General features: G+C 38.9%; 1 protein-coding gene across 1 annotated transcript in view; it reads right to left on the minus strand.

The window, feature by feature from the left end:
- The window catches only part of LOC118469314 (uncharacterized), an 88248-nt gene extending 73456 nt beyond the window's left edge, over nt 1–14792 (minus strand). The window contains exons 1-2 of the mRNA XM_055006610.1: nt 14535–14792; nt 7129–7194 (exon numbers count right to left, since the gene is read on the minus strand). Coding sequence (XP_054862585.1) covers nt 7129–7194; nt 14535–14675 — 207 coding nt within the window. The 5' untranslated portion in view covers nt 14676–14792. The remainder of the gene's footprint in view (nt 1–7128; nt 7195–14534) is intronic.
- Between the last annotated feature and the right edge of the window lie 365 nt (nt 14793–15157).

Below are 15157 nucleotides of genomic sequence, written 5' to 3' on the forward strand. Positions count from 1 at the left end.
TTAAAAATTCTATGATAAATAAAAAGAAATTCAGCCAATAATCAATAAAACAAAAAATAATTCTAAATACATTTTTAAAAGAAAAAAACAATATATATGAAAAAATGCATGACTAATTATAAAAGAAAAGGATTTTTTTTAAAAACAAAATTAATTGATAATATTATTAAAAAATGGCAAATGAAAAGCAAATAAAAGTAAAAAAATATAATAAATAACATAAATAAATTACATCTTATCAAATGAAATTAAAAAATGGAATAAAAGTGAAAAATGAATTTAAAAATTATACATGATAATTAAAAACAAATAATCCAATCAAACTAACAACAAAATAACTCAAAATATATTAAAAATGGTAAATAAAAAGTAAATAAAATATAATAATGCAAATAAATCGCATCTTATCAAACAAAATAAAACATTTAATACAAGTGAAAAAATATTTTAAAAAATATATATGATATTTAAAAACAAAGAATAATCAATAATTAAACATGAGCTAAAAAATAAAAACACAAAAAATACATTTATATAAAAGGAACCATTTATAGAAGCAAATAAATTAAAACATTATTTTTAAAAATATTTTTAAAAGGCAAATCAAAAACAGAAATTGCAATGGAATTTTAATTTGGCAGATTAAATATGTTATCTTTACCCTGTTTAATACAAAATGTTTCAAAATAAAATAAAATTTAATTCAAATGTAATCAAATTGATCGCATCCCTTGAGGGCAATTAATGAAAACAGACACCAAAAAAAAAAAAAAGATGAAAGTGACAGTGCAAACATGTGCAATCAATGTTCCCAAATAACCAAAATAAAGTTCCACTGACAAACACCTCTTTTCCAAGCTACTACAAAATAAAAGTTTCAAAGGGAAACCGTGCAGGTGGAAAATTCAAATGATGCATGGCACCACTACTGCCCCCTTGTGTCGACAACATAGATCAGCACCCAAAGCAACTCCAGCTTTCTCTTTTAACGCCCACAACCTGCATCCTCTGTCAACGAGAGGAGGCAGAAAATGATCTGAACGGTGATAGAAGTCTTTAGAGGACACTGGCAGGAGATAAAAGCAGGTAAATATTTAAAATGTCCAAAGAACGGACGGCTGACAGCAGCACGCCGACCAGGAAAAAGAAAAGCAGAGCAGCCTGAGTCCCTCTTTGGCTGTCAGAAAGCAAACAGCCGTAATAAACGCTTTTATTTGACTTGGATTTAAGCTTCATCTAAAACAAAGTTCAGCTCGTCACCCGTTTATCAAAGTCAACAGATACAACATCTGTCTGAGGATAAGGGAGAAAGGGGGAGAAAGGGGGAGAGAGGGAGGAAGGTAGGGTGACTGTCTGAGACTCACACAGGGAGGATCAGCCTTTAAATCCCTTCACCATCTCCACTGAGTCTTTCCCTCAGATGTGGAGGCTTTAAAGATTGCATTGTTGCGACGTAAAGGGAGAGAAGTGAGGTAGAAAGTGCAGAAGAAGAGGCAGCGCTCCTCTTCCTCCCCTCCGGACTCCTCATTACCCGTCACTCAGACCCCTCTGAAGGCTTGGAGGGCTTTGTGAGGATAGACCAGGACGGTGTCGTCAAACCTGTGAGCTTCTGGGGAACAGGTCCGGGCATGAATGTTAAGGTGGATCTGCAGCGTTACAACCCACGCAGAAGCTGCTTTAATGCATCCAAAAATACAAACACAGTCACACAATGAAGATGGTCATCCTCTAAACACACTGAGTTTTCTTATCTTATATGTTCACACTGATGAGCTTCTGTGTTTTCTCTGTCTTCAAAACAGCCTCCTGATGATACGGTGTAGAGAAACTTAAATTACCAAATGGGTCCATATATAACTGTGGGACTTAACACACTTCCTTGAGAGGTGTTTTTGTAATGGGCAGCTTAGTTGAAAGTCATTTCTGAGACACAAAATGACAAAAATGAGACACAAAATGAAGCAAACAAGAAACAAAATGACAAAAAAGAGACAGAAAACGACAAAAATGAGACAGGAAGTGACAAAACAATACACAAAACAACAAAAACGAGACACAAAATGACAAAAACGAGACAGGAAACCACAAAACTAAGACACAAAATGTGGAGCAGGTCGTGATTTGGAATTAACACACTTCCTTGAGAGGTGTTTTTTAATTTTTGTGTCATTTTATTATTGTTTAGCTAATTAGAAGGTGGTTGTTATTAAATTCAGATGGTTATTTAGTTGATATTTTAGTGATATCCAGTCATTTTTTATTAATAAGTGATTGTTTCCATAATAAATAATTGCAGAATTTGTAAAGACATGATCATAATGAACACAAAAAAAACATTATTTTTTTTTTACTTTCAATAAAAATGTAAGCTAGATATATCCCATGGATTTCAAAAGTCAATCAATTATATGATGACCCAGATAGCAATCATTGGGACATTTGTTCTAAAAGAAACTGTAAGAACAGAGTGTTTTGTTTTACAGGTGACTATTTTCCAAGTCATTGGAAAAGTCACGGATTCCGATGTGAACACCTGAATTGAGAGAAGAAAAAAGCTCATGCCTCTGTGATTTAAACGTCAGAAACAGCTGGATTAGTCATCAGGCCAAGTGTGGAACAGCCAAGGATCTGTACAGTATTATCTAAGGTGGGGATCTACATTATTAGCTAATTATCTGGTCCTCAGACCTTTAGCATTTCTTTTTTCCTCATATTTCCAGATAAAGTTGTACTTCATCATATTATCACAAACTGAAGTATAAAAAGTACAGTTCTAGTACAGCAGACCTGGTTGGAGAATTCAAGGGAAACCAACTTTTGTCCAGTTGAATCCTGTCATGTAAACGAGAGATAATGAAGGTTGTGTGTGCTTTATGGTCAACGTTCCATCAATCTAATGTTCAGTTTTATGTCTCATTTTTGTATCTTGTTTTTTTCATTTTCTGTCTCGTTTTTGTCATTTGGTATCTCGTTTTTGTCGTTTTGTGCGACCATTCAAATGAAATAGCGCTCTGTTGCTGTACACGTTGCCTGAAAATGGATTAAAGTTTGCTGCAACATGTCACAGAGTAAACTATTCCCAGCAGTGACAGTAGGTAGGACTGTAGTTTCTGCAGACACCCATAACGCTGGTGTGGGCTCCTTCAGGGCCCTGCAGGCCTCCAGGAAACAGGCTGACCTCCTGGCGTCAGGCAACCCACACGCTGGCCTCACACAGCCAGAGCTAGCTAATGTCATTACAGGCCTGTTTGTGGTCAACAGCTCCCTGATTGAGATGTACAAGTAGCGCTGCTCGATGAATGTAGGAAGTCTATTAGTTAGTCAGAGTCCCAGATGGCCTGCAGAGGACAGCGTTGCGTGTGCTCCTTCACCCCCCCTCACCTCTAAACACACACACATGAGCATACATAAGCAGCGACACAGACACACATGCACACACGCTTAATTACACTGTGAACCCTCTGACAGGCGGACAGCTACGAGCAAAGACAGAAGTGTGTCTATGTCCCAGCGTCTGCAGGAACAGAGAATTCTTCACAGAGCTGATGCACAAGAAAGCCAGGCTTAGGCCCTAACAAGGTTAAACCCCTGAAAAAGAGTGACTTTTTAAATCATGGAGATTTGTGTTTCTGCAGGGTGTAATTAGCTTTGCCGCGGGGGAGGAGGGAGGGCCGGGGACGCTGGCGGGGGGGCAGGCGAGAGGCGAAGTGGGGGACGACGACAGTGGGACGCTTTGTGGAGTCCGGCGGATTCAGGGGAGCAAATCTGATTATCAGCTCGTGTCAGAAGCCAGGCTCAGATGCAGCTTAGCATTCAGAGTTACTTTCTTACTTTCGATGGGTGGACAATGACCCCGCTTTGCAGGCCCACGCAGCCCCAGAGGGCCCCGAAGCCGCCACGTCCACAAACGACACAACGAGGAAAAGCACAAGCAGAAAACACAAAATACTGGAAAAGTTTTGATGCTTGACAGAAACAGTTTCTGTACTTTGTTTCAGTCATCTCACTGGTTGGATGTTTGTGAGTTTCAGTTGTGAAAAGGCGACAGTAAATACTCTCATGAAAAAGACAACAGGCTGGGGTTTGTGCTCCATGTGCGGACACTCGGGTCAGGTTTAGAAAAGTATCATGGTTTTCGTTAAAATACGACCCTGTCGCAACATGTTTGAAGTTTCTCCTCCATTTTCTGGGTTCCAGAGGTGTGAGTTCTAACCTGCGTAATGTACATGTTGACTGAAAAGGTGCAACAGTTGGGAAGAAATACAGCAAATTGCAAAGGCATGTGACGTAAAATCACCCACGAATGACATAAAATCATCCACTAGTGACATAAAATCATCCACTAGTGACATAAAATTATCAACTAATAACATAAAATCACCCACTAGTGACATAAAATCATCCACTAGTGACATAAAATCATCCACTAGTGACATAAAATCATCAACTAATAACATAAAATCACCCACTAGTGACATAAAATCATCCACTAGTGACATAAAATCATCCACTAGTGACATAAAATCATCCACTAGTGACATAAAATCATCAACTAATAACATAAAATCACCCACTAGTGACATAAAATCATCCACTAATGACATAAAATCATCCACTAGTGACATAAAATCATCCACTAGTGACATAAAATCATCCACTAGTGACATAAAATCACCCACTAGTGACATAAAATCATCCACTAGTGACATAAAATCATCCACTAGTGACATAAAATCATCCACTAATGACATAAAATCATCCACTAGTGACATAAAATCATCCACTAATGACATAAAATCGTCCACTAGTGACATAAAATCATCCACTAGTGACATAAAATCATCCACTAGTGACATAAAATCATCAACTAATAACATAAAATCACCCACTAGTGACATAAAATCATCCACTAGTGACATAAAATCATCCACTAGTGACATAAAATCATCCACTAATGACATAAAATCATCCACTAGTGACATAAAATCATCCACTAGTGACATAAAATCATCCACTAGTGACATAAAATCATCCACTAGTGACATAAAATCATCCACTAATGACATAAAATCATCCACTAGTGACATAAAATCATCCACTAGTGACATAAAATCATCCACTAGTGACATAAAATCATCCACTAATAACATAAAATCACCCACTAGTGACATAAAATCATCCACTAATGACATAAAATCATCCACTATTGACATAAAATCATCCACTAGTGACATAAAATCATCCACTAGTGACATAAATCATCATCTTGGTTCTATTAACGTGATTAAAAAGTTTCATCGTCAGACAGTGCTACTATTGATTTTAAATCTGCATTCATTGATGGAACAGTGACATTTTTAACTCCACATTTTCCTCTTTGCCTCCAACAAGCAACACAAAAGCCACAAACACACACATGCTCCTCTTCTCCTTTCTCTCCTCACATGTCCCCACCTCTCCCCTCCGCTGAAAGGAGTCTGGGAGTGGATGTGCCACAATTAACAGTGGGGTTGCCATGGGGACGGCAGAGTTGTGTGGGCTGGCTTCCTGTCTTGGTCTCTGGTTAAACAAACAAGTAAAGTCGGCAGACAAAAGAGGCCCGCTGGTCCTTACAGCCTCATTTACATCCTCAACTGCCTTCGCCACTTCTGCATTCAGCAAGTTCATCGGGCCTGGCATCACCCGCTGCCGTCCTCCACTCCTGCCCCGCTCCCGCTATATCTAATAAATCACCGGGGCATTGTGATGGTAAAACTGCTCCCGTCATACAGCGACACAACTTTACAACGAGGGTGTCGCTGTCTAAACAGACAGGCGGCCGACAAGAGGCTGTTGACCCAGCGGTCTGCTTTATGCAGAGCTCCTGTACTGTCACCCGGGACACGAGCTGCAATGGTCCACGCAGGTCAGAACGCACAGGTGCCCAAACAAGGCAGCAGAGCTCTGATTTAAACCCAACGCAGGAGGGTTCCTACACAAGCAGCTCAGTCTGACTGTAAGATCCAAGGAGCTGCTCTTCTTCTGGAAATTCCAGTTTTTCTCACAGAAAACGACACATAATGAACTGCATAGAAAGTATCTGGTCAAAGATACATAAAGCCTTGGAAGAAGATGCTAACTAAGACTCCCAAGGTGATACTTTCAATTAATAATGATTAAGTATCATTCATTTTGAATCTATATTAGTCGTGTTTCATTTTGCATGAGCAAACAGACTCAAGAAAGAAGAGTAGAACCAAGATGATGATTTTATGTCACTAGTGGATGATATGCCATTTGTCAGAACAACCTTTTTATTTATGTATGATTGACATAACCTTGTAAAACCCAAATATAGAAAAAAATGAGCTAATAAATTGTGTGTGTATATATATAATAACAATAATGACCATATATAATTATTTATTTATATATATATATATATATATATATATATATATATATATATATATATATATATATATATATATATATATATATATATTTATTTATTTATTTTTTTTAATTTTTTTTAAAAAGAAATAAAACTGATGCTGTGTTTGTGCAAGAGTGGGTTTTACAGGGTTAAGGTGTTCGAACGCTAAATTCACCTTACTAGGGTTCGATCATGTGTAATAAAATACAACAAAAAACAATAAAAACATGTTTAATCATACAAAGTTTAGAAAAGAAATACTCAAAGTCCCAAAAATAACACTAAAAATAATAAATAGGCCTCAGTCATAAGTATAGTATGAAAGTGTTCATTTAAAAGCGAAATAGATAGACACAAGTCAATTTACTGACAACTGTGGTCAGATTTTCAAATTCAAATGAGCATTTTCTAATATTGCAGCTACATTTGTTGTGTTTTTGCCAGATTTTCTTATGTCAGGGTAACATTTCTGTGAATCAAACGTGCCAAAAAGACACAGCAGAACAGGAAGCTTTACTGTAGATTGTCTTTTTTTAAGTTATGCGAATGTCCTCTTTAAACAGGTGGCATTCCTCAGGTTAAAATGAACAGTTTATGACAAGTATGCGCAGCTACAACAACCTAATCTGAAACACTTAAGCTAACAAAAGGGACATTTGCTTGTGCATAAAGCCTGTTGTTCACTTGCTATCAGATTAAAATTGTGCACTCACAATGTCATGGCGGAGTCCTCTGTCCCACAAAATGGCCTTGCTGACAAAGGACACATAAATGGGTGTCTGTAAGAGAAAGAAAACAGGCCGAACTTAAATGTATTGATCACATAAAGATGACACCTATTCAGATCTATCCAATTCTCATTGATCAATTAAAAGAGGTGTTTTACGGAGTTCAGTGAGATGGAGACACTTAAACCCCACCACGGCATTAATAGCCCCTCTGTCTTGATTATTGAGCTGCTGTGAAACACGTCCAGCAGTTGGATTTCCTACAGAAGAAGCCGAGGAGTCAATGATGAAGTGTCGCCTCCCACATGACCGCTTCCCAACATCTGCTCGGTTAACAAAGTGTCTGCTCCTCATCTCTTTCAACATGCGGTTCCTTAACCCTCGTGTCGTCCTGCGGGTCAAATTGACCCCTTTTAAAGTTTGAAAATGTGGAAAAAAATATATTTTCACATTGAAAACTTCCACATTTTCAACATTTTTTGGAAATTTTTGAACATTTTTTGGTGAAAAAAAAATGTTTAAAAAAAGTTTCTTTAAGAACATTTGGAAAAAAATCAACCAAAATCCAGCAAATTTCGCTGGATTTTGGTTGATTTTTTTCTAAATGTTCTTAAAGAAAATATTAGAACTTTTACTGATATATATGGAATCACTTTAGATATTTTTAGGATATTTTGGGGGAAGATTTGTATTCATTTCTTGAAAATATTTACTATTTTTATTTTATTTTTTTAAACTTTTTTTCATTATTTTTATTTCTTGCCAAATTTGGGGATTTTTTTTTTTTTAAATAAAACTTTTAAGGGAAACTTTTAAGGAATTTTTGGAATTTTCTTCCTGAAAATTTTGCAAATTTTTTATAAATTTGGGGAATTTCTTGCTGAATTTTTGGATTTTTTTCAGACAAGGAAACAATATTTTTTGGTGCCTGTGAATGAAGACAACAGGAGGGTTGAGGACAGCGTGGTGGCGGTATGCTCGGGGTGCATGGGTTTGACCTGAGGAGCAGGAGGCACCGTGTTAACTCATCAATCACCGCGGACACGTCGCCAACCGATGCCCGGCAGCTCATCCATCTCTCTTTGCAAACTCCTGGCAGCTCCCAGAAGCACCGAGTCAGCTCCGGAGTTGATCCACTCCAGGGAGCAAGAGAGCAGACCCTCCCAGGACTCACCCCTCATTCATGGGCTGTAACCCCAAACCAGAGCAGTGGACAAGGGGCAAGAGGGGCTCGCGGGGTGGTGGGAGGACAATGGAGTGTATATGCATGTTTCCCGTGTGGAGCTCAGTGCCAGATTTTTGCCAGGCTCTCAAACCCCTTCAGTGCCACTCTGAGAGGCTAGAGGGCAGCGTCAGGTCTGGCCATCTCATTGCCTTTGTCTCCCGGCTTCGTTTAGCCTGGTACCTGTTGTATTTAACAAAGCACATCATGTCTGATTATACACATTAAGCCCGAAATACCTCGCGAGGCCTCCGTCCTTAATAAGCCTTAATTGCAGCCGAATAATGAAGCGACGGGGAACAACAACCAATTTCCCAGTGAATCACGGGTGCTTGTGGCCCAGTGACCTTGTTGTCACTAATTATGCTGAATGTGAAATCAAGTACATTTTCAGACGGGGGAGGATGAAGTGGATGGGGGTTGGGTCGGACTCTCGCCAAAATGTAGAGAAATTAAATGCTCTGAAACTGAAAATGAAGCAAAGGAGAAAAAAAGATGGATGGATGGATGGATGGATGGATGGATGGATGGATGGATACGTACATATGTGGACAGACAGATAGATAGACAGATGATAGATAGAATGATAGAACGATAGATAATAGAAAGACAGGTAGATACTAAGAACGATAGAACGATAGATCGATAGATAGATTACGTAAAATTAAATCGCTTAGAAATGTGGCTTTAAAAAGCAGCTAAGCGGTGACGAGGCTGTCAGCAACTCTTTGGTTAAAGGGAGAGATTTTTAAGATGTAGAATCCAAATCAATAATTAAAGCAAAAGTAGTAAGCTAAAGAAAGAAATGAAATGGTATATCTCTCGAGTTTTGCAAAAATATAATCGCTCAATTGTTCATTAAACACCCAAGTACTGCTGACATACTGAAAGATGCGAGCATGCCCTGCTAACAAACTGTAAACCACTTATCATAAAGCTAAGGGGGCACATTACAAGCCAACTGGATGTTGTTGGGCACCAAGTTAGGTACAATAATTCCCGTTTATGGTATCTTGTCCATCGTGTAGCATTTCTCCACTGCGTTGGCAGACTGTGATGCTAAGCTAAAGTCAACTTTAGCAGCTCTGTTCTGTTCTTTACTAGATTTAGGAAAGTTTACACTAAAGCCATTTCCCACTTCTTACACCTTCTCTTGTACATTACATTAAAATCAAACAAGCAATATGATAATAACACAATTTGTATTCATGGTTCATTTAATGTTATCTTCACTGAAAAAAATGCTTTTTAAAAAAAATAAGGACATTTCTAAGTGACTTTGGAACGGTAGTGTACATGAATTAAAGTTGCTCTATACTTGATAAAATTGCTCTATATTAGCAATAGTTGCTCTATATTAAAGTTGCTCTACATTAGTTAAAATTGCTATATATTAGCTAAGGTTACTCTATATTAGCTAAAAACGCTCTATATTAGCTAAAAATGCTCTATATTAGTTAAAATTGCTCTAGATTAGCTGAAGTTGCTGTACGTTAGCTGAAGTTGATATTATTAGTTAAAGTTACTCTATATTAAAGTTGCTCCATATTAGTTAACGTTGCTCTAAATGAATCAAAGTTGCTCTATATTAGCTAAAGTTACTCTATATTAGCTAAAAATGCTCTATATTAGTTAAAGTTGCTCTATATTAGCTAAAGTTGCTCTATATTAGTTAAAGTCGCTCTTTATTAGCTAAAAATGCTTTATATCAGCTGAAGTTGACATTATTAGTTAAAGTTGCTCTATATTAAAGTTGCTCCATATTTGTTAAAGTTGCTTTAAATGACTTAAAGTTGCTCTATATCACTGAAGGTTGCTCTATATTAGCTAAAGTTGCTCTAAAGGAAAAAAAGTTGACCTACGCTACCATTCAAAAGTTTGGGGTCACAAAAATAAGGACATTTCTAAGTGAAGCCAACCTTTTGAATGGTCATATATGTTAGCCAAAAAGAGTGGGTGCTCTATTAGCTCAAACAAATTGCATTAATCAGGGCCTCGCTCCAGCTTTGATGTCATCGTTTGACCCATCATCACAGATACAACACATAATCCCATCGAGGGTTTGTCTAAAGTGATTGCAGCTCCCCTTTTCCTTGTTCACTTCAGATGATGAGATTAGGGATTCCTGGCAGATGGGATTTCCACTGTGCATGTGTCCACAGCACGTTTCCCCCCTTTTCCACGCCAACTCCACCTCAGGTACTTCCTGTCAGATCCGCCGAGTGCAGAGCGGCGTGGGCTGGCAAGTAAACAGGAAGTGCTGTGCCGTCGGTCTGGACCAGCAGGGGGAAATATGGTCAAATATGGTCAGTCTTATCAATAATGAGTAGGTGGAAGGGGCTAGATCAAATTACCAATTTAGAACTAATCACCAAAGTGGTGGCTGGTCTTTCCTTTATCCCCTCTCCCACCCTGCTTTGTCCTCTCTCTGGTGATTCCTGCCGCCATCTGTCTGTCTTTCTCAGGGGAATCCTTCCCTTCTCTCCTGAGCACCACACTGGATGTTTTATTAACTCTGGTTCACCTGATTACACTCTGTCTGTGAGTCAGCACGCATTAATAGGCATTTAATCAACCTTTAATTATGGGGGCAGGCATCGAACAGGGAGATGGAGCGCAGAGCTGCATCCTGGTGAGGTCAGCAACAAGGACAGAAACTATGAAGGCCAATCCAGATACCAAGCTAACATGGAAACAAGTTGACCCACATAAAATGCTGTGATGTTTGTGCTGGATTTCACTTTTAGAGCTGTTACAAATTAGATGAAGTCACAAAATTATATTAACCCTCGTGTTGCCCTGCGGGTCAGAAATTGGACCGGTTTAAAGTGTGACAATGTGGGGAAAAAATATATTTTCACAGTGAAACTTCTGATGTCCACATTTTCAACATTTTTGGGAAATCTTTGAAGATTTTTTGGTGGAAAAAAAGAAATGTTAAAAATGTTTCTTAAGAACATTCACCAAACAATCAACCAAAATCCAGCAAATTTTGCTGGATTTTGGCAGATTTTTATGTGAATGTTCTTAACGAAAATATTAAAAGTTTTAATGATATATATGGAATCACTTCAGATATTTTTAGGATTTTTTTCTTGGAAGATTTTTACTCATTTCTTGACAATATTTACAAGAATTTTCTTGCCAAATTTGGGGGATTTTGTAAAGGTAATTTTTTTCAGGGAAACTTTTTAGGAATTATTGGAATTTTCTTCCTGAAGGTTTTGCAAATTTTGAGAAATTTGAAGAATTTTTTTGCTGAATTTTTTTCAGACAAGGAAACAATATTTTTTGGTGCCCGTAAGTGAAGACAACAGGAGGGTTAAAAGATCAATATCTTGTCTGTAATTATTAGTTCTGAAAATAAATTTAACCATATCAGCACCTTTTAAGTTGATATGGTGACTTTAAGTGTTACTGTACTTAGAAATTACTATTATGCAGATGATACACTTTTATATAGCTGCAATATCTTTCTGTAAATTTGTAAAAGTATACATTTTAAATAATTTCTAGACCATGACAAGTTGTTTTGTTCACTAAGTAAAAATACTAGATTGCTCATTGTTGTTTTTGTGTCTCATTTTTGTAATATTTTTGTTGTTTGTTGTCTTTTGTTGTCTGACTTTTGCCCGTTTGTCTCATGTCCTTGTCGTTTTGTGTTTCCTTTGTGTCTCGCTTTTGTTTTTTGTCTTATTTTTGTCATTTTGGTTTTTGCTTTATTTGTTGTTTTGAGCATTGGCTTTTATTTGTTTTGTGTTTTTTTTGTCTTGCTTGCATTTTTTGTCATTTTTCTGTTGTTTTGTTTTTCGCTTTTGTCATTTTTTGTCTCGTTTGTGTCATTTGTCCATTTTTGTGTCGCTTTGCAATTTTTTTGGACAAATTTTTCGTCTTTTTTTTGTTTTGTTTCATGTCATTTGTCTCCTTTTTGGTCATTTTGTGTCTCATTTTTGTAATATGTTTGTTGCTTTTGGTCTTTTGTTGCCTGATTTTTGTCCTTTGTATCCTGTTTTTGTCGTTTTGTTTCTTTTTTGTCTCACTGGTGTTTTTTGTCTTATTTTGGTCATTTTGTGTTTTATGGGCCGGTCCTCAGTCCAGCGTACGCCGTTTCATTGTTACGTCAGAACTAATCTAACATCCTTGTTCTCAACATCAGTCATCAGGCACCGGATTTGTCTATAAACCAACTAACAGTGAGACAAAAGAGCTACACAGTCCCTAAAGGTCTAACAAAACTTTAAAAGCACACCACAGGAACTCTACAATGCAGCACGACACAACGGATGAGGAGATCCAGTTCAGAAAACAATCAAGCTAACGGCTGAGCTATCAATGCAAACAAAAGGGTAAGGGTGACCACCTCAGCATGGCTTTGGCCAGGTTAGAGCCACCGATAGAAAAGGGAGACAACCAGATTGAGGGAGAGAAAGCCCGGGGTCAGCTATAATGAGCCATGAATGTGAGCATCCGACCAATCCCGTTTAATGGGGTTCATCCTCGGAAAGGTCTCTGTCCAGCCTTTCCACCGGTGTTCCTGTGTGTTCACGTTGGGTCCGGGTCAGGAGGCTGCAAGGACTCTGTGACCCTGAAATGAGCTCTGGGAGTCAGTAGGACCCCCCGCCTATCGGACAGACCTCCTTTTATGCTTTAATCTGCGAGCAAGGAGGATCAATATGGCAACTATTGGCGCTGGGATTGTGTCGAGGAGTGAGCGGTCCGGCCATTTTAGACGTCTCACAGGGGGTTGGCGCACCCTGACAAAAGCACAGCCCCACTGCCACCAGCGGTCACAATGAGCTGTGGGACACTGGCACACCAGCGGCTAACCTACTTAACATTCATTAGCGTCCAAGAGGTGGACAGATGCGCCGGGTCTTACGGATCTTCCCTCTCATGTTCTCTGCATGGGGCGCATTCAGCAGCATTTGACGTGTCTTTTATTTGGGATATTGCAGTTGTGGACGGTGGCGGCAGCAGGCCCACTCAGCTGTGGATTTAGGAAGTCAGTCCCTCCAGGACTTCGTGGACGTTTTTTGAGATTGTTGCCGCCTAAAATGCCTGAATGTACGGCAGTTTTTCTAAAAAATTGCCATGTCTCAAGCCTATGTGCTGCAATGAAATTGCGGGAGACAGTGACAATTCTAAAAAGTTACATTTTTCAGCTTTTAGAACATGTTTCAACATTTTAATTGACAATATTTATTCCTAAACTAATTCTTTAACATGCTCCAACCCATTTCCACAAGCTGGCACACCACGGTGGGAAATTAGCAGCAGCCAGATACTGGTTTAACATGAAGTGGTTGGTAGATTCTGATAATTCCACAGCGGTGGATCTGTAGTAGGATCGCAATCATGTGATCGTCAGCAGGCCGCTGATGTAGCGTTCACTTGTTGTCATGGTTACCGTGCTGCTATCAGACGCCATGCCGCTAACTCAATGGGAAATCCTTAACAAATCCATGGATCTAGACTATAAGCCGCATCACTGCCAAAATCTAATCACTTGGTCTTTGTGTCATTTCTGACCTTCCATGAAAATTTAATCCGAATCCTTTAGTCCGTTTTTGAGTGATGTTGCTAACAGAGAAAGGATTCAGGTACGCCAATCGTCACATAACTCTACCATGTTCCTTGGCGGAGTAATTAATCTAACTTAATGTCACTCTTTCAGAGCTCCAACAGATCTGGATGCAACAATTTCCATCACAGTTATTTGTCTGGTCTGTGGCCCGATAGTTTCAGCCATTCTCCTAGAACAGTGTTTGTCAATCGATGATTTATTTTATTTTTTTTGTATTCCACCATAATATTGCAGGGGTGCAAAACAGTTTCCCTCTGCTTTTGTGAAGAACATCAGGGAATTGTTTTTCACGGTCTTTAGCAGTAAGTTTTGTTGGTAAATAGGAGACATTAGAATGGGACATGTTTGGATTTTCAAACCATAAACATGGAAGTGAATTCAGTGACGTACGTGCATTACGCTGGGAACTGCTATGATTGGTGGAACTCACTGGAGGCGGACCAAAATTGCAGAAAAGCTGCGGTGATTGGACAAAATTGCAAGGAATTCGCAGAGACTGGCTGAATTTGCGTGAATTGGTGCGATCGCAATATCACGAATTCCTGGAGGTACTCGGAAGTGCTGGGTGGGCATGGATGGACTCACCCTGTGCGCACGTTGTGAAGAGTCAGAGCTGTCGGGCAGCCAGATGCTCGTAACCTTCTGAGGACGCCTGAAATGACGATTTCTAGATGGTCTGATTTCCAAGCGAGGCTCCAGAGCTCTTCTTCTCTCAACAGCAGACATGTCTGAGGAACTCTACTCTCTAAGTTTACACATTTTCTCTTTACAACACTAAAGTAGTCTGCTAAGATCTCCAGTCATCCAGGGGAAGTTTTAGTACACTTTCTACTTGTAGTGGGAGGTGAGCAATTCCTCTCTGTGGGAGGCTAAAAAATGCAGTGTATTTAAATAGCTAATGGCTGTTAATAATTACCATCAAGCTAAACCAGTACAGCTCTCTCAGGCATGTTTCTGTGGCAAACAGCAACTGGGCACAGAACATTCTCCCCGTCTGAGTATGCTGCAAGTTTTCCGGGAAGTAATGAGCGTCAAGCTTGTGTTTCTTCCACATGCGACACAAAGACAAAGGCCGCGATAAACCAAACTCTCAATTAAGAAGTGAGCAACACAGAAGCCCCACACAGTGACAGAGGCCAGAGCAGAAACCAGGACCAGCCCGACTCCAGACACAACATGGATCAGGTTCTGGGCTTCCATACAGCGGC

This window comes from Amphiprion ocellaris, chromosome 21 (genome assembly GCF_022539595.1).
Source record: "Amphiprion ocellaris isolate individual 3 ecotype Okinawa chromosome 21, ASM2253959v1, whole genome shotgun sequence".
Taxonomy (NCBI): Eukaryota; Metazoa; Chordata; class Actinopteri; family Pomacentridae; genus Amphiprion; species Amphiprion ocellaris.